This window comes from Lytechinus variegatus, chromosome 18 (genome assembly GCF_018143015.1).
Source record: "Lytechinus variegatus isolate NC3 chromosome 18, Lvar_3.0, whole genome shotgun sequence".
Taxonomy (NCBI): domain Eukaryota; kingdom Metazoa; phylum Echinodermata; class Echinoidea; order Temnopleuroida; family Toxopneustidae; genus Lytechinus; species Lytechinus variegatus.
In genome coordinates this window covers 9,105,010-9,129,101 of record NC_054757.1, presented here as the reverse complement: position 1 = coordinate 9,129,101, position 24,092 = coordinate 9,105,010, and the positions used below count along the sequence as shown (strand labels likewise).

Here is a 24,092-nt window from a genome sequence, read left to right as displayed (position 1 = left end):
AAATGAACCGAGTTCAACTCCCCACCGGGCTCCCCCCAATCTCCAGATTGGGCAGAACGTTCATAATTTATCACACCTTGTAATATACAGGGAACACGGAAGCGGGGGGGAGGCTTCACTTTTTTCCCCACCGTGTACAACAACGTAAAAGTTACCATATATAATTGTGATTTTTTGCCGTGGTCGGCCCCCGCCCCCCCCCCCCACCTTAAAAACCGTTCCGCGGCCCCTGATAGAAATGAAGATGAGATTGAGGATGACGGTGAGAATTGGGGAAAATGATGGCAGGCAGGTGGTATGGGCCGCGATCCCAGTTAGGGGGGACGGGGTACGTGGTGTCCCCTTGAATTCGATTTAATTGTTTTCTTTCGTCTGTACAGCACCGCGGCAGCCTACTATAGGCCTATCTAAGCGCTTTGCATGATGGCGATATTAAATTTTCATAAGAGCAGATGTAGGCCTATTGTAATCTACAATGTTGGCATAGCCTGAAATTTAAATTAAACTGACTTGAACTTCAAACCGTTCAACATATTAAAAACTGACATTGGCCTTGGAGGAGTAACATGAGTCACAGGAGGGAGCATCGTTTGTGGTAAAAAAAAATCGGATTTTTCCCCATGCAGAAGAGCGCCTGATCACAAATTTCTTTCTTTCAAGCCGTTCATGATGTTCCTTTCATGTTTATGGTTTTTGCCATAATTTTCTCCTGTGTTGTTCTTTATTCTTGAACCTTCCAAAGATATTTCATAAATTTTCTTAAACGAATTTTGTGCACTTGTTCACAAGCTTTGCTTTCAGAGTTGTCACCTCTGGTATATAAGCCTGTTCACGGTTGTAAACTGCGCACAAGCAGTATAAAAGGTTATTCGAGATAAACCGTTGAAGTTGGTTAATTCACTGACATAGGCATTTGTGATTTGATGATTATTCAGGTATTCCTCTTGAAATATTCTTTTCATCACATCCAAGCTGAATAGTAACAAAGTCTTCTTAATCACTGGTATTTGACAGTAGCCCAAACTATGGTCTAAATGTTACAGGACCAGAAAACAAAGCAAACAGATTAAAAAAAAAAAAAAACTTTACCCTTGATGTACTATTCTAGTCACCTGCTCTATACAATGGCTTTCATTCTTAGAATTAGAATGCTTTGCCGGGAATACTTACGCAACATTTTCATTTGAAAATGTTAGTGCTCATCCTATAATGGAAAAATCGCAAAGGTCATTTGAGAAAAGTTGATCATTAGCTAACAATGAATGGCTTAATTGCAACCATTACGATGCCAAAGTGTGATCAGTGATTCGGAAATAACCGTTGAATTGAATAAATTCTTCATTTTTCTCAGTTTCTCCTTAATTCCAACTTTGTCGATCAAGCCTTTCATCTTGTCTTCACCCCCCCCCCTTCACCACTATATAGCGTACCTAGTACGGGGGTGGGCATATTGCCCGTCACAACCCATGCGACATGGCGACGAGTCACAACTGACTCCGTGGCCCGCTCCTTTGAACTTGAAGACCTTTTTTTGCCCCCCCCCCCTGGAGAAAATCCTAGGTACGCCACTGCCCTTCACTGTCGTGTTGCCTCTATATTCATGCAATGTTTGAAGCTCCTAGGCCTAGCTCTTGATTACATTTGTACATTTCTTCTCCATGTTTTTCCTTTCACCTGTCTTCAATTTCACCATTTCCAATTCCCATTATTTTTCTATTCTTCTATTGATTATATTCCTCAATATTTCATTATTCACATTTCACATCTATCTCCCAGTATTTCATTCCCTGTATTATTCTTTCAAAGTGCCTTCATTCTTGCATCTCCCTATCTAGAAACTTCCCTTATGGTTTTCATCTGTCATCCTTTCTGTGGTAGCTGCGTATAACTGTTATAATTATTTTTTTTTATTGTGACCAGGGTATTTATAACTGCTGAGTGCCAGAGTTAGAGCCAGAGTTGTGGTATAGCGCCAGCTACGTTCGATCATGGAGAGTCGGTTGTGTGTGAAGGATTTGATTGTTTAGAGGCCTTTCACACTTGGTAACTACAATTTCTAGCCCTCTTTCGCTTTCTTTCATCTTAACTACTTTTTCTAAAGACTGTCTTTCAGTCTTTACTCCTAGCCTTTCCAACCTTTCATCTCTTCCATGTTTCTTTAATCAGACACTAACAATCCTCCAGACAAGCAATAATGAATATACAATTCACAAAATTCTCTGTTTTTTAAGACACACCACTTCTTTTAATAGTCTGCATAGTTGAAAACCAGGAAAATGCATAAGGCAAAAAATGGTCACAAACTATTTTCGTGTTTTCAGCTGAGCTAAAGTAATCCCACACAGTTGGGAGAAAAAAAATAAATCCACACCTGATATAAAAATGGTACATTGAAGAGAAAAATGACTTTTAACGAGAAGAAAAAAATAGAAATAATAATTCTCTATATTACATGATTGTACATCACATCTCATGCTAATATCTTGTACTGATCATTATCAGTACATTATTCCAACCTACAAGGAAAAAAAACACTTATTTTCTTTTCATATTGCACTTATGATTTTCATGTTTATCCCTTTTTTCTCCTCAAATTGAGGGGGTTTAATTAAAGAAATTCTTGACACATACAATCATGAGGAGATTATGCACTGCTTGATGTGTCTGTTCCCATTGACTGTGATAAGTAATCTAAGATGCACCACCTCTGTGCATCAAGAGTGAGCAATAAACAGTGTTAGGAATTCATAGCTATGCAGAGGCAGTGTTCACACTGCCTGATATACATGTATTGAGCTAAGGAAGGTATGCACAACCACCATGCACCACACAGTGGATGCATGACCTGGGGCCCGTTGCAGAAAGAGTTGCGATTAAACGCAAGTCCCAAATGCGCGCTGTTGATTGGTTGAAAATCAAGTTGCGCATGATTTTTAGAGTTGCGATTTATTGCAACTCTTTCTGCAACGGGCCCCTGTGCTTATACCTTTGGTACTTTAAATTGTATGTCAAACAATGCGTGTAAATGCTCCATCTAAAACATCACCAAATATTCTTATTACAATGGATGATGGTTACAACTATAATAGAAAATCACTTCTCTTGTTTACAGAATCCCCCCAGCAGCTTTCCACAAATGGCATGGTCTATGATACAATTGAAGCTGCAACGACTGGACATCAAGATTAAATACAAATATTTCTTTAGAGTACTATGTGTTTTCACAACTTTCCTTTACTATAGAGGTACTTTAAACAAAAAGACAAGAACATGAGGGAGACAAGAAGAATGGAAGATTGAGAGAGACAAGACGATTCACAGCCCTACTTAGGGTATTCTATCATTTCTTTGTGTTTTTGACTAATTCACTTTGAAAAACACTAAGAAAAAAATAATAATTTGCATTACGTTCTACTTAGCATTTTTTTTCTCATGCTGCCTAGCTGGGCTATTTCAATTTTCAACACATTAATTTAAGAGTTCAATAGTTCTACTGAAACAGCGATCTATGGGGGAAATTCAATAACTCATGGAATATTCATACTAGATGCAACAGTTGCTTAAAGGGTACAGATTTAACAAAATATTCATTAACCACAGCTTTGAAGGGAAATATTCACAACAAATTCAAAGAAAGGCACATCTTACGTTTTGACGATCAGCAAGCAAGAGATGAATTATAAAAAGGGTGAAAAGCTGGTATTTTACTGGAACAGAACAAGCATTCTACCTGTACATGTTATCTTGATATATCAATTATTGAAACCATGAGTGAACAGAAAAATACAATTTACACAAAATAGATGTAGAGAACCTGGAAATCTTTTCAAAGATTTCCTCTGAGTGAATCAGAAATGCTGAAAATGGTTCTATTTGGTAGATTTCCAACATTTCTTTAAATGCATGTTCTTAAAATTCCTTCAATTCTGTAAATATAGGAGCATTCCTTGAAGACAAGATTAGGAAATATTGGTAGAAAAAGAATAGTAATAAAAATATCATCAGGTAAGACTGAAGGCTTTATTTCAGGGCAATAATTGAAATTGACTTATATTTCACTTAAGTGTTTCAAATAATCAAATACGGCTTGTTTGTGTAAATGAGTACTACTATTTGGCACAAACATCTTGCAAACAAATCTGTAGTTTATCAAAGGAATATATGCAACATTGTTTTTTAATACAGTAATTAATTTCATATTTCATAATTTGGAAAGCAATGATGGTAATTAAGAATGATTTTCACTTCCAGTAACTACCACAAATAATAAAGGAAAGCTATACAGCTGTTGTGAATCTTTGTGGATATGTTAAATATTAGATAAGTACATGTAACAAAACAGAATCCTTAAAAAAAATGATTGTATTCATATACTGCCTCTATGCGATATACTGGATTAAAGAAGGGGAAATGAACTGGGGAGCATTTCATGCAACATATACTCGGTGATCTTTCACTGACAGTTGTTATAAGCTACTAAAATACTCACACCTGATTGGCTGAGAACAAAATCAGTCAGTGAAAATCACAGAATATTGACTTCATGACAACACTCCCCTGCTTATTGGCTAACTTCTCAGACAGAATAAAAGTATGACTTGGGAACTTCCAAACGATGATTCCAAACACTTAATTCTTGTCCATTAGCTTTTAGCATGTACCATGTGGTAGTGTTATAAACAGTAAGCTCTGCTCAACAGTCTATTGAACCATACTGGAATGAATATTTTTGTCTATATCTTTAGTGACACTGTGTTTCAAAGAACTACCTTTTCAACCACAACAATGGCAAACACAAAAACAACCACCAAATACGCAAAACCTCATGAAGTACAGTACACAGCAGTTGCAGTTATTTTGACATTCATATTTTGCAATTCTTTCATACAAACAAGTAATTTAGACCCATTCTTATGGAAAGATTTAGGTTGTTGTCAATAAGATAATATGTTTGCACTTTTTCCTTTTTAGTTAGCTTCTGCATGTTATCTTTAACAAAGTTATATGCATTCTAAACCACATGACAATTATTAGTCAACTGTTTCTCGTGTGGTAAAAGTTATAATCATTGATTTTTTAAAAACAACTTACATAGTATTCAGCAGTATGAATACTCCTGTAAAAGCTTATATTTGCAGCATTCAAAATTTAAGCCCCGACATCAATCATAGTGAAGTTTTCAAATGTTTTCTTTCAAAAATAAAGAACTCATTGTGTAGTTGCTTTTTTCCTCCTCAAAATGAGTTCTAATGAAGTACAAGACATTCCTCTACATGTATAATAAATTCAGAATGGTTATATATGTTGCGTACTTTTGTTCAACTAAAGCTTTGGGTACACAGAGTAAAGTTTGGACGATCAGTCACAACCTGGATAATTAATTTAAGAGGTAAACTGATACAATGGTAGTACTTTTCAATCTACTCCATGAGTATGATAAATAGCATGCTTTGAATCAATCCATCAAGTCCTTAGAATAGGAATCAGGATAGAAGGTTAAGAAGTATAATATATTGAGTCCGAGTGGCTTTGCTCAAAAGGTAGGTACACAAATATCAATGTGTTATGATAATAGTGGTATGTACATTAGTGCAAAGATTAAAGCTCTTTGTGTTGAACGTTTCTGATGCGAGTATGAACACACTTTATCCGAATTATAATTAATCCTAACACTCTGGATGCACTCTGTGCAAAATCAATGCTGATTCCATCTAATCCTCTTTCTGATTAATAAATGACTCTTAAAATCATCGATGTTGTTCCTGTCTACTATGAATATATTATTTTACCTTACATAATCTCCCTTCTGAAACATTTTCTTATATGCAGTAACGTAATAATATGTGACACATTTTGAATATAGGAGACGTAATGTTAAATCTTGGGTAGTTTTGGTGCACTGACGAGGGGATTGCTCTGTTCCAGGAGTTTCCTTCCTTCTGTTTTGTAATCATAGCCGCAGTTGTGGGCTTCCGCGTAGCGATGACTGGCACAGAAATTATGGCCACACCTGTAAATAGGAAGTAGGAAGAGTAAAAAAAAGACAGCGATTATTCAAAGCTTGAGTAGAAAATAAGTTTTGTCTAGGCTGGAGCAAATGTACATCAGGCAAGAAGATTTGAATAACTGGATTTATCAATAGATTATGAATAATTCATGGAACTGTTTATTAATTATACAAGACTGGTGATCCTTTCTTGAGTGGGAAGTATTCCAACCAGCTCAAGGGGAAATTTGATCTTTTCATATTCAAATTCTTGGTACAAATAAGGATTTTGGAGCAAAGTTTGTCATATGTAGTGATTAAATGAGTATTATAGAAAGTTCAACCCTGTTGATAAATAGGGAATATTTGGGGTGTCTCAATGAGATGAGCACAGCAAAGGGTCACCCATCATTCTTAACAGTTATTCATAACTTACAAACAGCATTATGAAACGACCATAGGGCCCTGTAACATAAAGCTTTGTGATTGATCGTGGGGTTGTCTTTGCGATCGATCATACACAAAAACCAATGCAATCAATCGTAGAAATCAGCCCTGTGATCAATTGCTGAGCTTCACGTTACAGGGTCTTCGTGTAATGGAAGAGACCTGTCTTACCTGCATGAGTAACTGGTGGCAAGGCCAGTCTTCTTGTTGCAGAGAAAGCATCTCTTACTCGCCTTCTTCTTTGTGGAGCTGACAGGTGGCTTGGTCACCGGAGGCAGACGATGAGCTGGAGATGTTACTACAGGGTGAACAAAGAAAAATAGACAATTCCTGAATCGTGTGTACGGACAAGAGATAGAAGGAATAGAAAGACATTCCTATTATAAGATCAAAGGAAATTTAGATACATGTGCGTTACTGGAGGTGTTGGTTTACAGCATGGTGAGCAAAGAAACTAGAGTTCAAGAATAGTTCGAACTGGCACAAGGTCTCATCCAAACCAGATAGAGATGTTACTACAGTCCAGGGTAACTAAGAAAAATTCACTATTCAATAACTGTTTGTACTGACAAGAGACTTGGAAAATGAGCAGCTGTGTGTACAGAAACATAGAGTTCATGAATGAATTGCACTGACACAGTATCATATGCAATTAGATGGATATGTAACGGTAAGGTGTGTCAAGAAAATAGAATTTATGAATAATTTGTATTGATAAGAGAACGTAGAAATGAGCGTATGATACTAAGAGTGAACACAGATAATGCAATTCTTGGAACCATTTATACAAAATAATCTACTGCTACCATCTTATTTCCTAATCACAAATAAAGAGTAATCAATCTTCAATTTAGCTTCAAGCCTAATGACATTTCAAATTATAATATATCAAACTATCAAGTACTTTAATATAAGAAATACTTACATAACCTGCCTTCCTTACTGCCAGATAACCTCCCTCGTATACTGTGAGCAGACTGTAATCAAATAAAAAGAACAATGTAATTAAAACAAATAGCAGAATGAATAATCTCATGCATAATGTAATATTCAGTGAATTCTTCTCCGTATACATTGTATCAAGTGATATAAAATAATAATAATATAGGGTATTTATATTGCGCACATATCCACCTTGTTAGGTGCTCAAGGCGCTCCTATATTACCCGGCTAAGCTAGGCGTTCATAATGCAATACCTCATTGGTCAGATCATGCTGGACATGCATATCTATCGATTAGATTGTGCGTTAATGCAAGTTGGTATCTACGCATGAGTCGAAGTCACACTAAATTCTTTGTGAAACAGCCCCCATTGGAAATGTATATCTGAAGAATATACAGATCATATATAAGTAACGTATAAGTAATTAAATTCCAGCGGTTCCACAGTTGGGTGTCCCAAGACATGTCTCTCGACTGTCATTGTGTGTCTCATGTCTCATTTCGGTCTTGGTTGCCTATGTCCTAGTCTTATGTCGTACTCAGTCAAACGTCAGCGAGACACTGAAGATCTCGATTTTGATGAACTCGGCTCACTGCTTAACTTCAATCTTTCGGTAGTGTGGTGGATGTGGTGGTAATGCCATGGTTAAGATATGATCAAATAAAATATGGTGATGATGATGGTGATGATGTTGATGGTGGTGATGATGATGTTGATGATATTGATGATAATCATGATGATTACGATGATGATTATGATGATGATGGTGATGACGATGATGATGGTCATAATGATGATGATAATGATATAATGATAAAATGAGTGAAACCAGGAAATAAATTTGGAAACTACGATTGCAATCATGTGATTGATTGAGAACACGGAAGGGATATATGTGCATAAACAACTGGTGGTTTCATATCGAGTGTCTTGAGCGATACCGTCCTGGTCACTGTCTCTTATCAAAGGCCAATGTCTTGGTCTATGGTGATTCTGGACACAAGTGTCTCTGCCACTGTCTCTATTCATTCCTGAACACTGGTCAGTTCCATATTTTCAAAATTCAAAGTGAGATATCATGAGACACTAAATCCACAATAATAATGTAATGCGAGCTACGGTGTAATCACCAATGATAGAACACATGCATTGTTTGGATTTTTCATTTTACTAATTTCCAGTTTTCAAATTACCATCTGTGTTTATTGTTCCTGCTATTCTCATGGCAATAACTCCCAATTACATAGATTTGAAAACTCAACTCTTAACATTACAACTTCTCAGGATAAGAGGCAGTGATGCAATAAATACCGATAAATCATTCCAAAGGTTTGACTATTAATGAAGATTAGCATTAATGTTTACTCAATACTTCTCTCATTGCAGCAGATCGGCTCTATACAAACAAATACAGAACACCTTCATGGATAATAAGGCAGCTTATAACTGAAAAAGTAATCATGGTTTCTTTAAGAAAGGTAAAATGGGATACGTTTCCTAATTTCTTCTCATACTTCCTCAAGGCCTAGTGAACTTACAATAAGAGTTTTCCTGGCATCTGGAGTTCTTATCCTGTCTTCACTAATGGCATTTGTTAGTCCATTGCTGGAATTAAGAGCATGAGATAGTGTCATGCCCCCTGAAGTAACTCTTGAATGTCCACTTCGTTTCCCTGTATGCGAGCTCTCACGGTGTCCTGACCTCACAATATTGTTTATCTTGCCTTCCCGATTAGCTTGATTTACGAGTTGGGTAACCATACGGGCATCTGCGGTCTTGAGGTTCATGCGTTCCGGGACACGACTGGCGTCGGACGCGACCTGGGCTTCGGCAAGATTGGACGAGGTGGTTGGCCTGAACTCCTGGATGAAGGTACTCTGAGTGGAAGGGGGGTGCGGGTATGCATTAGTTCGATTGCGGAACGAGTGGTGCAACTTGGCACCAGTCAGGTTTTCAAGGGCTCGTTGGGACGACGGCGGTGGTATGGGGCTATGCCTGCTTTCCTTGCTACTACTGAGTCTCAATGTTCGGCTCTTGCTCCGACTGCTCATGCCGGCCGACGCCGACATAGCCACGGGGTTGGTCGTAGCACCAATTTGTGTAATGTCTGCTGCCCTCGCTTGGGGAACAATTTCAGGCTTTGTCCTTGTCCTCATGCCCAGGCCATTAGCGGATGATCCAATACGAGGTGTCCTCGGCGTTGGCAACTTGTCATTGCTGTTGCCTGTAGAAACTACAGCGCCCCCTACAGGTGGAAGTATTGTTGTTCCAACTGGAGGAAGAGGGCTTGTCTTGCTGAGTGATTGGCTACCCTTCTTAGCTGAGAAGTTTCTCCTCAGTCCTGAACTCTTTGGTCTACTGCTACTTGGTGGTCTTGATGTCTTTGTTGTTTTCTAGCAAAAAAAAGAAGTAAAAAAAAAAGCATAAAACTACTGTGAATATAAAACACAAACTCTGGAATAAATACACTGAATCCGTTTGTATTTCAATGGATATCAAAACTGCTATAAAAATCCCTTTTTCATATCTTAACAAATGACATCAGTAACCTTTGGTTCCAAATATATATGAAATCAAATGAAAATGCTGATCATCATATAATCCAGAAACTACTCTATGTCACAAGGATAAAAAAAAAATCACAAAGGCAAAATATGTCAAAATGCTCTGATTGAATCGAGAGTTTTAAACAAATTGAACCTTTTCTGTTTCAAACCATGCTACATTTGTTGATCTGGTATAAACACTTCATAGTGGGAAACATACAATTTTGAAGAAAAAATGGGCTCAAAAATTCGAATCTACCTTTTTGCCAACGGATAAATTTTCCATCTTGGCCCTAAGGAGTTTCATCTTTCCCATAGTGAGGTCATTCTCCTCTGTGACAGTCTGATCTTCAGCTGGTGGAGGATTCTTCTTCTCTTCTTCCTCCTCCTCACCAACATTACAAACAGAAGCACCACTGTAGTCAAAGGAAGACAAAAAACCGTAGGGGGATTTAAATAAGGATGGGCATTACTTGTAATTACATTTTTAGAATGATTCATAAATTAATGCAAGTAGACCAATTTTTTTCGCGTGAGATGGATGGTAAGTTGTGCAATAAACTTAAAGTACTTTATTCAATTCCAATGTGCATGATGAACAAGGTCATATATAAACAAGACAGTAGCACTTTAAAACTTTGTATCATGTAGATTTTATGTGTACACATGCTGTGCCAGTGTCATACAGTCTCAGGCAGACAGGACTACTTCAGCACTACAATGCATACATCCCCTACTAATACTATGGAAGTACACATAGCCTACTGGTAGTTTCAGCAATGGTTGCCAGCACTGTCCAAAGAGATCCCCAATCTTTATAGTTCTAGGCCCTAAATAAAACTTTATGTATACAGTACATGTATATTATCTGATAGGGTGACTGCACTGCATCAGCCCCCCCCCCCTTCCCCTGTGAGCCGAGGATTTATCTACTACATGTACATGTATGAGGAGACAAAAACTGGCGATAAACAGGATCCTAATCATAATATACTTTAAACTCTCGGGGTGGTTTGTGAGTGATATTTAGTTTCCTTTCTCTTGGTTTTGATCTTGATCACTGAAGAAACAGCATATCAAACTTCAGGAAGCACATGCCCATATAAGTTCTTATATATGTCCAGGATGGACAACATACTACATGATGTCAAAAATAATTTATCTAAATTGCATGAAGTACATGTCAACATGTATGTACAGACTGTATTATTTACAAAATCCCAGATCATCACACACAATAGACGTGTTTTGTGCATATTGTCTACTATGTAATACCAGTAAATATTGTAGCCTTAGGGCCCTACATGTACATAACATGTACTAAATTATTGAAGCTTACATAGATTCTTAAACCATGGAGCTCCATAGTAGCTACAGTAAATGGTTAACACCTTGGTCACATTTGTTCTACGGCGGCCGTACCGCGAGTCGAAAACAGCCGTTTTAACATTTTTTTGTACCAGCTACATATAGGTGGTTTGAATAAAAATGAATAAAACGACCGTTTTCGACTCGTCGTACAGCCACCGTAGAACAAATGTGACCAAGGTATTAAAATGTATGTTAAAATTTTAGTATTTAATCAAAACGTCGAACAAAGGCATGATTGCTCCAAACTAGCCTGGGAAAATCAAAACTGCATCACTCTTTCCATTCACTGACGATAATCATAGCCTAAAAACACTGCAGGAGAGTGAATGCTTTAGAATAGAGCTATAGAAATTTTTATTGATCTAACACCTGTCCTTGACAACAGAAAGCTTATGTAATTCACACTTCAACACTCTCTTTATACCTCGATTGATTTTATGAAAATTCCAGCCTGTTTAAAGGATTTGACTGAATGGATCAGATGGATACTAAAAATGAAGAAGTATTTAATTGGTTTCATTAGGGTATTAAAGGACTTCTTTATAATACCAAGGCTATGGTTTCAAGTCTACAGTCATTCAGGTGTGGATGTACATGTACATTCCAAAGGACTTTTTTTTTTATAAGTTTAGCACAAGCACAGCAAAGGACAGAAGAGACTTAAATTTTTAAAGGAGGATATGAAATGAGAATGATGTTGACAATGAAAAATAAGATGATGTAAGAAGTGATGAAAACAATGAGGAAAATCAATTAAAACTCATAATTTCTAAAAGAGAATATGTACATACATGTATAAGAAAAGGGAAAAAGGGAACTGTACAAGTACGTATATGGAGTCATGAATGTTGATCGAATGAAATCTACACAATCCATGTACTGTATGATGTTGCAAAGAGTTTTCAATACATGCAGGTTTATCCCCAAAACATTTTAATGCAAATGCACACATTGATGAGAACCAGTGGAACTGTAAAAGGGGCCAAGTCTTTTTAACACTTTACAGTTCATACTTATGGTTATATCTTAAAGCAAAATACACATTCTTATCTTGATGGTATGAACCCCCACCCATACAGAAATCTTGATGAGTGGGATCGAAGCCAAGATACAAGCTCGGCAAGGAGTCCATTGTAGACTCCATTGTATATATTGGAAACCCCCTAGTAACCACTGCTAGTGTTGTCTCATGGACCTATTGACAAGCGGACTGTGGTGGCTATTGTGTAGTGCCCCCACACACAATGGCTGGGGAGTCTATAAACCTGTCTATTATGAGAAGTGAGTGGTCAATAGGGAACACTCGGTCAACAAAACACTGGGGTAGGGATTCCATCCATAGAGTATAGTGTGGTAATGAATATTGACATGTTCATTTCAACATGTGGATGCTATTACCAGGTTACAGACCTGTACTGTACATGTATGTGCACTTGAGTGAGGGTGTATTTTAATAAAGGACAAGTCCACCTCAAAAAAAAATTAATTTGAATAAAAAGAGAAAAATCCAACTAGTGTAACACTGAAAAGTTCATCAAAATGACATTTTAAAGTTCATCAAAATGACATTTTAAAGTTCATCAAAATGACATTTTAAAGTTCATCAAAATGACATTTCAAAGTTCTGATTAATTTCACAAAATAGTTATCCTGGTTCATTCATCTCTACTGATACCAGCGATCTCTGACCTTAAAGGAGAATGAAACCTTTGGAAAAAGATAGCATGTGTAAAAACATAAAAAACAAAGAAACAGATCAACGAATGTTTAAGAATCGGACAAATAATGTGAAAGTAATGTGAATTTGAATATGGCGATCACTAATATGCTATGCTATGGAGATCCTCACATTGGCAATGCGACAAAGATGTGTGACTGTGATGTCACTTGTGAACAACTCTCCCCATTACTTTAGTACGTATTTCACTTAAACTGCCTCTTTTATGACATCTATCAAAAGATCATGTGTTCTCTCTATAGGAGAGCATTTAATACAGATTTTTAAAGAATACATCATGGACAAAGAGTTTGTATGTAAGAAAAAGAAAAGATACATTTTGGGGGTATTTTTTAGTCCATCAAAGGGAAAGTTGTTCACATGTGACATCACATATCCTTGATGCATTGCCAATGAATCTCCATGGTATTAGTGATTGCAATATTCAACTGCTCATAACTTTCTCATTATTTGTCTGATTTTTCTCAAACTTTCTTTGTTCTTGTTCTTTGATTTTTCTGTTTCAACACAAGCCTACTTGTTTTAAAGGTTTCATTCCCCTTTAACGGAGGAAGGATACAAGAGAGAGAGAGGTTGGTATGGAAATGAGGGCAACTGATATAACATCATCCACTCACTATTTCTTTTGTACAGTGTATTTCATTATATGAAATACATGTATTCTAATTTTCTCATTGTCAAGTGAAACAACGATTAATTCCTCCCTGAACATGTGGAAATAACATTATTTAATACTACTTGTTTATGGTTCAGTCCACATACATGTACATGTAGGCCTATATGTACAATCTAACCCGGGGGGGGGGGGGGGGGGGCACTTCCATCGACGAGTGGATACCATACGGACTCGAAAAGCACCCTAAACACGTACATGTATTTTCCATATTCTGAAAATGCACCCCTTAACAAGTATTGGCATGTGAAACCCTACCCGTAAGTATTGGAAACAAACGATACTATTGGCAAGTATTCCCTGAATTGAACCCCTAAACAAGTACAGTGATAATTCAATTGTTATGTTAGGGACGTCGGCTTTACACCTTTTCCTACATCATTGGGTTAAGTACAGCCCTACTCACGCAAATCGAACTCTAAACACGTAGTGTTGACTCTTGGGGCAAAAAGTACATCCTTTATACATGTAAACATTTTAGTCTTTATTTTTTATACCCTCGCAAATTTGACCCAAAACACGTACAATGTAACTTTCTTAACGAAAATAGATACCCTTTTTTCATTATTTTAGTGTTTTTGACACCCTTATTACATGTACACTATGTATGTAATGTGCCCTACATGTATCTTGAAAAATACATCCCTATTATGTGTTTTTTGTTCGCGCATGGTATCCACTCGTCAATGTAGGTGCCCCCCCCCCCCCCGGCAATCTAAGCATCCTTGTTGATCTTACTTGAAATGTCATGTATTTCCTTAAAGGACAAGTCCACCCCAACAAAAACTTGATTTGAATAAAAAGAGAAAAATTCAACAAGCATAACACTGAAAATTTCATCAAAATCGGATGTAAAATAAGAAAGTTATGGCATTTTAAAATTTCGCCTATTTTCAACAAAATAGTTATATGAACGAGCCAGTTACATCCAAATGAGAGAGTTGATGACATCACTCACTCACTATTTCTTTTGTATTTTATTATATGAAATAAGAAATATTTTTATTTTCTCGTCATTGTCATGTGAAATGAAGTTTCATTCCTCCCTGAACACGTGGAATTCCATTATTTTAACATTTTGTGCTTCAGGCAATGAGGTCCTAATCATCAAATTCGTAAAAATTGAAATATTGTATAATTCAAACAATAAAAAACAAAAGAAATAGTGAGTGATTGACGTCATTGACTCTCTCATTTGGATGTAACTGGCTCATTCATATAACTAATATTTTGTTGAAAATAAGCGGAATTTTGAAATGTCGTAACTTTCTTATTTTACATCCGATTTTGGTGAAATTTTCAGCCTTGTGCTTGTCTGATTTTTCTCTATTGATTTAAATTAACATTTTTCTGAGGTGGACTTGACCTTTAATGATAGAAAATAGCATGTTTAAAGTCAAAATGCAAACTTTGACACTTATAGTTTGATTGAAATTTTACCACTTTTGTTCAAAGATCAACAGTGTACTGTAGTATTCTTACTTCAATTTGTGACATGCAGCCAGGGCAGACAGATTGCTACTACAATGTACATGTACATGTAGCAAATCACTGTGCCCATTTGCAATCGGTTATCACATGCACTGACATAAACCATCATCTGCAATGTTCAGTGACATAATATGTAAAGCACTAATCACAATTCTTTGACTCACTGTTGCCTGTTAAAACCAGAGAACAATAGATTCAGAGGACTGAATATATTATTCTCTGGTTTTAACAGGTACATGTAATACAATGTAGTGATTCAAAGAGTTGTGACTGGTAGTGTAATATCCATTACTGTAATATCTTGGTCACATTTGATCTACATGTACGGCAAGTCGACAACAGCCGTTTTATTAATTTCAATTCAAACCACCTATATGTAGTTGGTACAAAAAATGTTGAAACGGCTGTTGTCGACTCGCCGTACGGCCGCCGTAGAGCAAATGTGACCATGGTATATGTCTGCAAATTATGTACATGATACACTGTACATTGTGCATGTCCAAAAACAATGTTTAACGTCAACGTGTGCAATGAATACAAGTTCAATGAGTTCATGTACATGTACGCCATGTACCTGTTCAAGACATTTTGAGGTTGAGCCAACAAAGGCTATAAAGTGTAAGTTAAATCTAAATTGATATCTTTGGTTATCCTTTCAGTTTCACTCATAATTATAGCACAGTTCTGACTTGAATAAAATGGATCCTTGTCAACTTGTTGCAAAGACCCACGCCCTGACAGAATGTTTAGAAATCTTGTGCATGAACCTATATGTAAAGATGTTCAGTGCTGAAAAAAATCCCTGTAATACTTCACAGTATAATGTACATGTAGTGAGTGAAAGAATGAGAAGTTCTTAATCATAGTTTATACATGAATAATTGAACATATTGTACATGGACCTACATGTACATGTATGATCAATTTTGTAATGAAAACGAGTCAATGACTACATGTACATGTAGCAAATCAATAAAATCCTAGCCTTACCCCTCCCTTTTGATACACAAAATGCCTTCATGATTTAAAAAAAAGATCTACATGTACTGAAGGACAGGTATAGAAATTCCATTTTTTAATTGTTCAAAGTAAAATAAGAAACATTAGCTTCAAGGATACCTTGGACAGAAGCATGTACAGTATACAGTTCAAGGGCGTGTTTTTTTCTTTGAAAACCCTCAGTTGAGTACATGTACATGTACGTAGTCAAATTTGTTTGAAATAGCAGTTTAAAGCTATAAACGGTAATATTAAAAACATTCAATTTGACTTGCTGATAGTAAACTTGTTTCAGAAATTGTGAATTTGAATCAGGACACTGTTAGGCTGTTACACGCATACTGGCTGGGATCTTCCACTTCTCCTGGTACATGTACATGTACACAGACTACATGTACAATACCTGTACCGGTAAATGGATTCCCAGAAAGTGTTCAGACATGTCCCAGGTAAACAGATGGTCATATGAGGCAACAAGCTGGAATACAAGTCATATCTGTAACAAGGTTTCTGACTCAATCAAAATATGCAATGCACATTTGGAATCTATGTACTGTACATGTAGCTTTCACATTATGACAGGTGTTCATAATATGCCTGTTTAAAGAGAAATTCCAGTAGTTGCAGTTAACACTGATTTCATGAGAAAGTCTGTAAAACAAGGCTTAATTGCCAGTATATCATCGAGGATCTAGATCTGGTACAGTTACATTAACTGGACTTTGTGAAATCTTGAAATCTACGCTGAAAAATGTTCACACCGAAAATACCCTACACAGATAAGCGCACGTGGGACAATGTATAATTATTGCTAAGGGCGTCGGGCCCGACGCCCTACCCGAATCCCGTGCTTATTTGCTGATTTCTCAGCAATTACACAATTTCTTCCAGAATCCTTTGGCACATGCGTTTTATTTATACAAACAGACACTTTAGTGGTCATTTCATTGGATTCTGTACGAACTCATTTTGATATCGTTACCAAAACTAGCATTTACCTTTAAAGGGCATTTACTCTGTTGTTGCTTTCTTTAAAATGAACATGCACATGAACGAAATGAAATTACAGAATAAGGGACAAGAAAGTGAAACATTGTATATGCACATTTCTGCGCATGAGGTTTGCGTAAAAAGAAAATAGCATACACTGTACATGCATTACATTCTGTATACATGTTTCTAACCGAGGGGAGGGGGTGAGCACTTTAAAGAAATCAAATAAAATAAGTATGTTAAATTGTTTAGATTGGCATATTATAGAAATTTGGGCATGAATGGCAATTGCCAGCAAAAATAGGGTGTCTCATCATTGCAACAGCACCACATATACAATAAAGCATCCCTAAGGCTCGAGCTGAACTCAATGAAATAATACCTTGAAAACAATTCCTCCTTTGAAGTTTTACACAATTAAAAACATGGTGTTCAAAACCATTTCTTCTTCCACTCTGTTGATTGCACATTATACAATCACCATGCACTCAGAAACCCTTAACATCCTCACCTTAATGATTCGGAGAGGGGGGTCAGTGTCCCGTCTCCCCTATCAACAACTCGAAAGAAATTGAGTTGGTCTCCTTCCCGGAAGACAAGGAGCGTGACCTGGCGATTCCCAGGTAGCTTCTCCCATATCTCCTCCTTATTTGCCTCCATGTATTCTGCCATCTCACGGATTGCTGGATCCTCCATTGGAACTGTCAAAGAAAAAATGAAATAATCACTTTTAGTTTCATACTTCTATAAATACATGTACATGTTAAAAAAAATGTTTATCTTTCAGATCACCACCCCCCCTCTCTCTCTCTTTCTATAGATCTAACTAATACACATACTCCAGGCCTCTACAAAAAATTTTTTCGTCACTTGCCCAACAGGGCAAGTGATGAAAAAATTTGCTTGCCCGATAGAAAAAACTGCTTGCCCAATTTTTTAAATAATACCTGTTCACTTATTAATGAATTATTAGTAACATTGTTTAATATTGTATGATTCTTTAGTATTTTTTTCACTATGCTTAGAATCTTGGGTGTGTGTGTGTGCGTGCGCGCGCGTGTGTTTGTGTGGGTGTGACTGTGAGTTGAAATTTGATATAAATGAATTCAATATCTAATTTCTACTTCGCCTATTCCAGTACAATAACCTGTACTCAGCCGTGTAATAAAGGCCCACATACCCTAACTTTTCCTGAAGTTCTTTGAAAACGCAGACTTCTAGGAAAATTGCATTTCTCTATGGGGGAGTCTAAATTTGGTGAGAATGTATTCATTAATAACTTAAATATACATGACAATGAAGAAATCATCAAACTTTATTGGAAGTTTTGAATAATATACCCGAAATGTAAACTCTGTCTGAAACAGAAAATCACCATCATTGTGGCCTTTACTGAGCGAATTGTCCCCCAGAGCTCTGGCAGAGAGACAGAGCTCAGACTGGCTAGCTAGTATGCGCACGTGTGTGAGCCTCCCGCCGGCCTTGTAAAATAGATGGAGCTTTGTTTGATGATTTATTGTCTGATATTTACCTCATCCCCTCAAAAAGGGAAACAAATGAATTTTAAGTTATAATTAACAAATACGGCAAGTTATTTTGGATGTTAATAGGCCGTTTTGAAAAGCAAAGCCGAATGACATGACAACTCACCAATGCGAAGTTACTAGACTGTGATTTATTTCCTGTGTAGTTCTAATTATTTTATCACAGAATTGTGATATCGGAAGGTGGAAAATGTGCATTAGAAATTGCACATGGTGGTAGTCATAATGGACCCCTATACTACATTCAACTGTTTCCCGGCCATTGCGTTGATTTTTTTCATACCTGGTACCACACCGTACCATGTATGGAAATACGTGGTACAGAAAAAATAACGCAATTTCGGAATTTGAAACGGCGCTACTCCTATTTTTTAAGGCTAGTATTCATGATTTTGAGTGTGGATTTTGGATGATTGGAAAACGAGGTACGGTACAGAAAAAAAAGACGCAACAACCACTTGCCCGATCGGGCAATTGACTTTGAGAGGTGCTTGCCCGCACGTCATTTTCACTTGCCCCGGGCAATCGGGCAAGCGGGTTTCCTGCACATACATTATCTTTCTTTAAAACCAGTTATTAACAATAACCTGGTTATAGTGCCTGTACATACGGTCTTCTATGCATATGACATAGACGTCCTCCTTATGATGGCTTTATTAAAACACATTTTATTTTCTGACATACAGTAAACCTTGTACTGGCACTGTACATAGAAGTCATTATAATGGTTTTTATTAATCACATTTCATTTTCTGACATTGTACATGTACAGAAGGTGAAGGAAAAGGAAATAAATCACAGTACTTTAAATCAACACTGGATGGTTTTCTATCTTAAAGAAAATGATAATGCCCCCCCCCCCAAAAAAAAACACTGTTGTCTCACTTTCAAGAGTGGGCAAAAGGCTTGAAAGTTGATAAGTCATTACAAAATAAAAATAGACAAACTCACTTCTCCGCGTATTGATCGGACCTCCTCTCATTGCCAAGACTAACTTCAGAGATGCAGATGGTGGAATTCTATTTTTTTAAGGAAGAAAGAACAGTAAGTCATTTACAGAAGATACCATGAAATGCAAAAAAAAAAAGGATATGCCCTCATGTTTTGTGCATCAAAAGAAATATGGGTAATGTAGTGTTCATTTCAGGCTAGTAAATGTGACAGGACCCTCAAAATTTGTTAAGATACATGTATAAAAAAACAGGTTAAAAAGCTTGTATCGTTCCAATATAATTGTGGTTGGTGCCAATTCTTCAAATTAGAGATGACATACTTCAAATAACAGAAAACAATCAATAGAAATATTTTTCATTGAGTTATTTGGCTTCAAATGGAGAGCATTAACCAAAACACCCGAACAGCTTGGTAACAACTTCTACATGTCCATGGCAATAAGGGGTTCACAACTTCAAACCCAATGCATACCGTAATTAATGTGCATGTTTCCATCTGCCATGCACATGTACATGTAGGCCTATACTTATGAAGGCCTACAGTGTATGCATTTTAATGATTATTCAAATTCAAATTCTTGTGATATGTGACTCAGTGGTGAATCCACGATGGTAAAAAAGTATGAATTTTGCTGACAAGTAGCAAATTGACAAGTCCACCCCAACAAAATGGTGATTTGAATGAAAAGAGAAAAATCAAACAAGCACAACACTGAAAATTTCATCAAAATCGGATGTAAAATAAGTTATGACATTTTAAAGTTACATTTGATTTCACAAAACAGTTCCATGCAAATCCTGGTTGATATGCAAATGATGAATACTGATGTCATCCACTCACTATTTCTCATGTACTTTATTGTATGAAATATTCTAATTTTCTCGTAATTGTCAAGTGAAACGACGATTATTTCCTCCATGAACATATGAAATTAGCATAGTTTAATACTATATGGTTCAGTCAAGTTGGTCCTTTTTGTCAATTCTGTAAAAAATGAAATATTGTATAATTCAAGCAATAAAAAAACAAAAGAAATAGTGAGGGATATCATATACTCTCTCATGTGCATGTCACTGAGTTATGCAATCACTTTTGTGTGAAAAATAAGCAAAACTTTGAAAATTCACAACTTTCTTATTTTACAAGATCCGATTTTGATATGCTAGTTTGAATTTTCTCTATCAAATATTTTCCTGGGGTGGACTTGACCTTCAAACTGTAGGACCCCTCTCCTACATGAAAAAAATCCCTGATCCTCCACTGTTCCAGACTCCTACTCTATGTAACCTTACCCATAGTCTTGTAAACAGTAGTCGTCCTCAAGCTCTACAGATCTCCAAATGAGATGTTGCTGGGAGATGGGGATACCTGCAAGTAATACAAAGTTTGTTTTTATCAATTGAATTCACATTTTTTATGTTCAGTATGGAGTTACCTTTCAAATAATAATTAAAGAAAAAAAGTCATTTGTCAATAGACACATTGTGTACTGTACAATCAAGTTGCAAAAATCATTCATGATTCTCCATGATTCATTCAATATACTTTTTTTGTTACAAACTTTATTTCTATGGTGCAGCTTTTGAAGAAATAATGCCTATGATTATGAATGGCAATGAGAAGTTGATGAAATACATGTAGTAAAGCTACATGTACAGTATGCATTAAATAATGTTAATAGGTTTGATTTGAAGACCACATTTTTTGCAGGCACCAAATATTTATAGGGCACTTCCAGCACCATACCTACTTTTTCCTCCAAGATGCACATTCATGATGGAACTGGGCATGACATGTATTCTAATAATAATTATTTACAATCAATATTTAAATTTTATTATTTAATAAAAAACATTTTTAATCTATGAATTTTTCTTCAAAACGGCACTTGGTAATACAGCTCATCGAAGCGTGAAGCTACGTACGTGTACGTCATATCGGAGCGGGTTCAAGGGTCAAGCCTATCGTATCGCAGTGTTTACAATATACATGTAGATACTTGACATTGGTCTGGTAAGAAATCTCTAATTTTTCTTAATTTGGAATATGGAAACTATCATACCTTTATATGCATTAGGTGCATAAAGGTATGCAATTTAGTAACATTTTGGTCTATATATGAACCACTAGTTTTAATGTTAAATATGAAGGGAATTCCCTTCTGGACTACGATCTTCTCCACAGTGGCATAGCCTGCCTTGTCTAGCTCTGGGCACAGTGATCAAATGACAATATCAAAATCGTAAAAAATATGATCACTGATCGCTTGTAAATTTTTCGAAAGTCATTTGGAAAAATTTACAAGGGAAATTTCATCAATTTTTACTACAAACTATTAGGAAATATTATAGAGAACAAAATAAAAGAGGATTACAACTATTGACTTCATAAATTAGTGTAATCCAAAAAGAAAAAAAAAAAGGCTTCAAAAATATAAGTGTCCGGACACCCGACCCCCCCCCCATCCTAGTCTTGAGGACGCAATGATGATGTTTTTTGATATGCTGTCATATACTTCTTCATCATTGACGTCTTGACACTGTTCCCATAGTGTCTTAAGCGAAGGACAATAACAAAGATGGATTTCCTAGGGAAATCCATCTTTTCATAACATGAGCCGTTTTCAAAAAACCATTAATAGATAAAAATTATTTTACAAATATTAAAATTTATTACGTAGGCCTAAAACGGCGTCGTTAGCTGGAAGTACGTCATACATAAGCGGTTCAAGGGTCGACGCTATTGTATTTCCATTGTTTACATGTGGATCGAGGGGTCTACGCGGCATCAGCTAGGTAAGAAATCTTCTCTTTTTTTAAACATTTTTATTTAACATTTTTTAAAACCTTCCTACGCATTAGGCGTAGAATTAATAAATAAACGTTTTTTGAGCGCTCATGTTATGAAAAGATGGATTTCCTAGGGAAATCCATCTTTGTTATTGTCCTTCGCTTAAGACACTACATGTATGGGAACAGTGTCAAGACCGAAGACGTCAATGATGAAGAAGTATGGTGAGACTACCACATATCGACCACCTCTTTTGAAACCGACCACCTTGCGCGCGTTAAAATTACTGCGTATTACAAACGATACGCGCGGGAGAGTAGGCGCAGTGTCCATAGAAACGGTAAAAATCGATTTTACGAGAAAAAAGGAAGCAACAAAAAGTATAAATTGAGTAGAATTAATCAAAATTGTATTGACCAGACCCAAACCCCGCTGAAAAACCAAGAAATCCGATAGGAAACGGCTTTAGAACAAATTTCCGTCGTCAATCGTCGAATCATGTACCGGAGCTCGCAATGGAAGTAGTGAGACGATCATTTAGCATGTTGACATCATAGAACTGATTTGGAAGAGTTAAAATTCTTCGCCACCGCGACAAGAATCGGCCGTAAACTTAGTGTATCGCGGGTGGTCGGTTTCAAAAGATGGGTGCAAATGAGCAAATGTAAAATCGTCGTATTCGTTGTTCGTCGATATAAACGCGGATCGAATCGGAATCGCCGTGCGAAACATGGGAATCTGATCTGCTTAATTTTCTGCACAAATGAGACGAAAACTGGGTAAAATTGATGAATATTTTCGCAGATACGATGCTTAGAAGATTAGGTGGTCGATAAGGGGTAGTTCCAACCATATATGACAGCATATCAAAAAACATCATCATTGCGTCCTCAAGACTACCCTCATCCTACTTTATAATAATTTGAATCTAGCAAAATGTAAAATAAAAATGATTTAGGTTATACTAGGCCTAAATCTCATGCACACCTTCCAATCTCTGTATTTTAGCCTTGACTGAAATCACAGTTTCGAATGGCGATACTCGCAGTTCGAACACAGTTCCCGTCAACGTCTCGATGAATAATTCCATAATATCTGCATACTCAGGATATTCTATGTATTCCATGGTGTCTTCCTTTAGGTTTCCCTCCATTTGGAAAGACCCACAACGTGCCACTTTCCCTTCTTCTCAAAATAAATCACAAAAGTTGATAGAGACCATTTCGTCCAAAGTCAAACCATGGCATGGAGTTGAAAAGACAGACAAGTCGAAAATCTGCAGTTTCTGGATGTCTTCATATTCGCAAAATCACGTCATTTTGAAATATTTCAAGATTAAAAGAGGAAAGGACGTCTCGCTTATTTGTTAATTTTCTATTTTCCACAGCTATTCGCCTCACAAATCGGCAAAATATTAGTTTTTATTGACCGTCGTCATCAATCCTTTAGCAAGTCGACGGCCTCTGCACTTAACTCACGTAACTCGGCCGGCCGCGCCGCGGCGGCGAACGCTCCCGCTGTAACCCGGGGCAGGTCAGGTCCACACAACAAACAAACGCAATCCTTTACAATCTTTATAGCGCTGTGCTGAATGAAGTGTACGTTTGATGCTGCAG

The 24,092-nt window shown here is 36.7% G+C and overlaps 1 protein-coding gene across 1 annotated transcript; it reads right to left on the bottom strand.

Moving 5' to 3' along the window:
* Window positions 1–2,218: 2,218 nt before the first annotated feature.
* LOC121431609 (AN1-type zinc finger protein 4-like) lies at window positions 2,219–24,092 on the bottom strand. The gene is made up of 9 exons (XM_041629175.1): window positions 23,464–24,092; window positions 20,979–21,054; window positions 19,684–19,751; window positions 17,700–17,889; window positions 10,183–10,339; window positions 8,916–9,770; window positions 7,359–7,410; window positions 6,605–6,731; window positions 2,219–6,010 (listed from the first exon to the last, which is right to left on the bottom strand). Exons 1-9 carry the CDS (start codon window positions 23,627–23,629, stop codon window positions 5,875–5,877), a joined length of 1,827 nt encoding a protein of 608 aa, XP_041485109.1. The 5' UTR covers window positions 23,630–24,092; the 3' UTR covers window positions 2,219–5,874.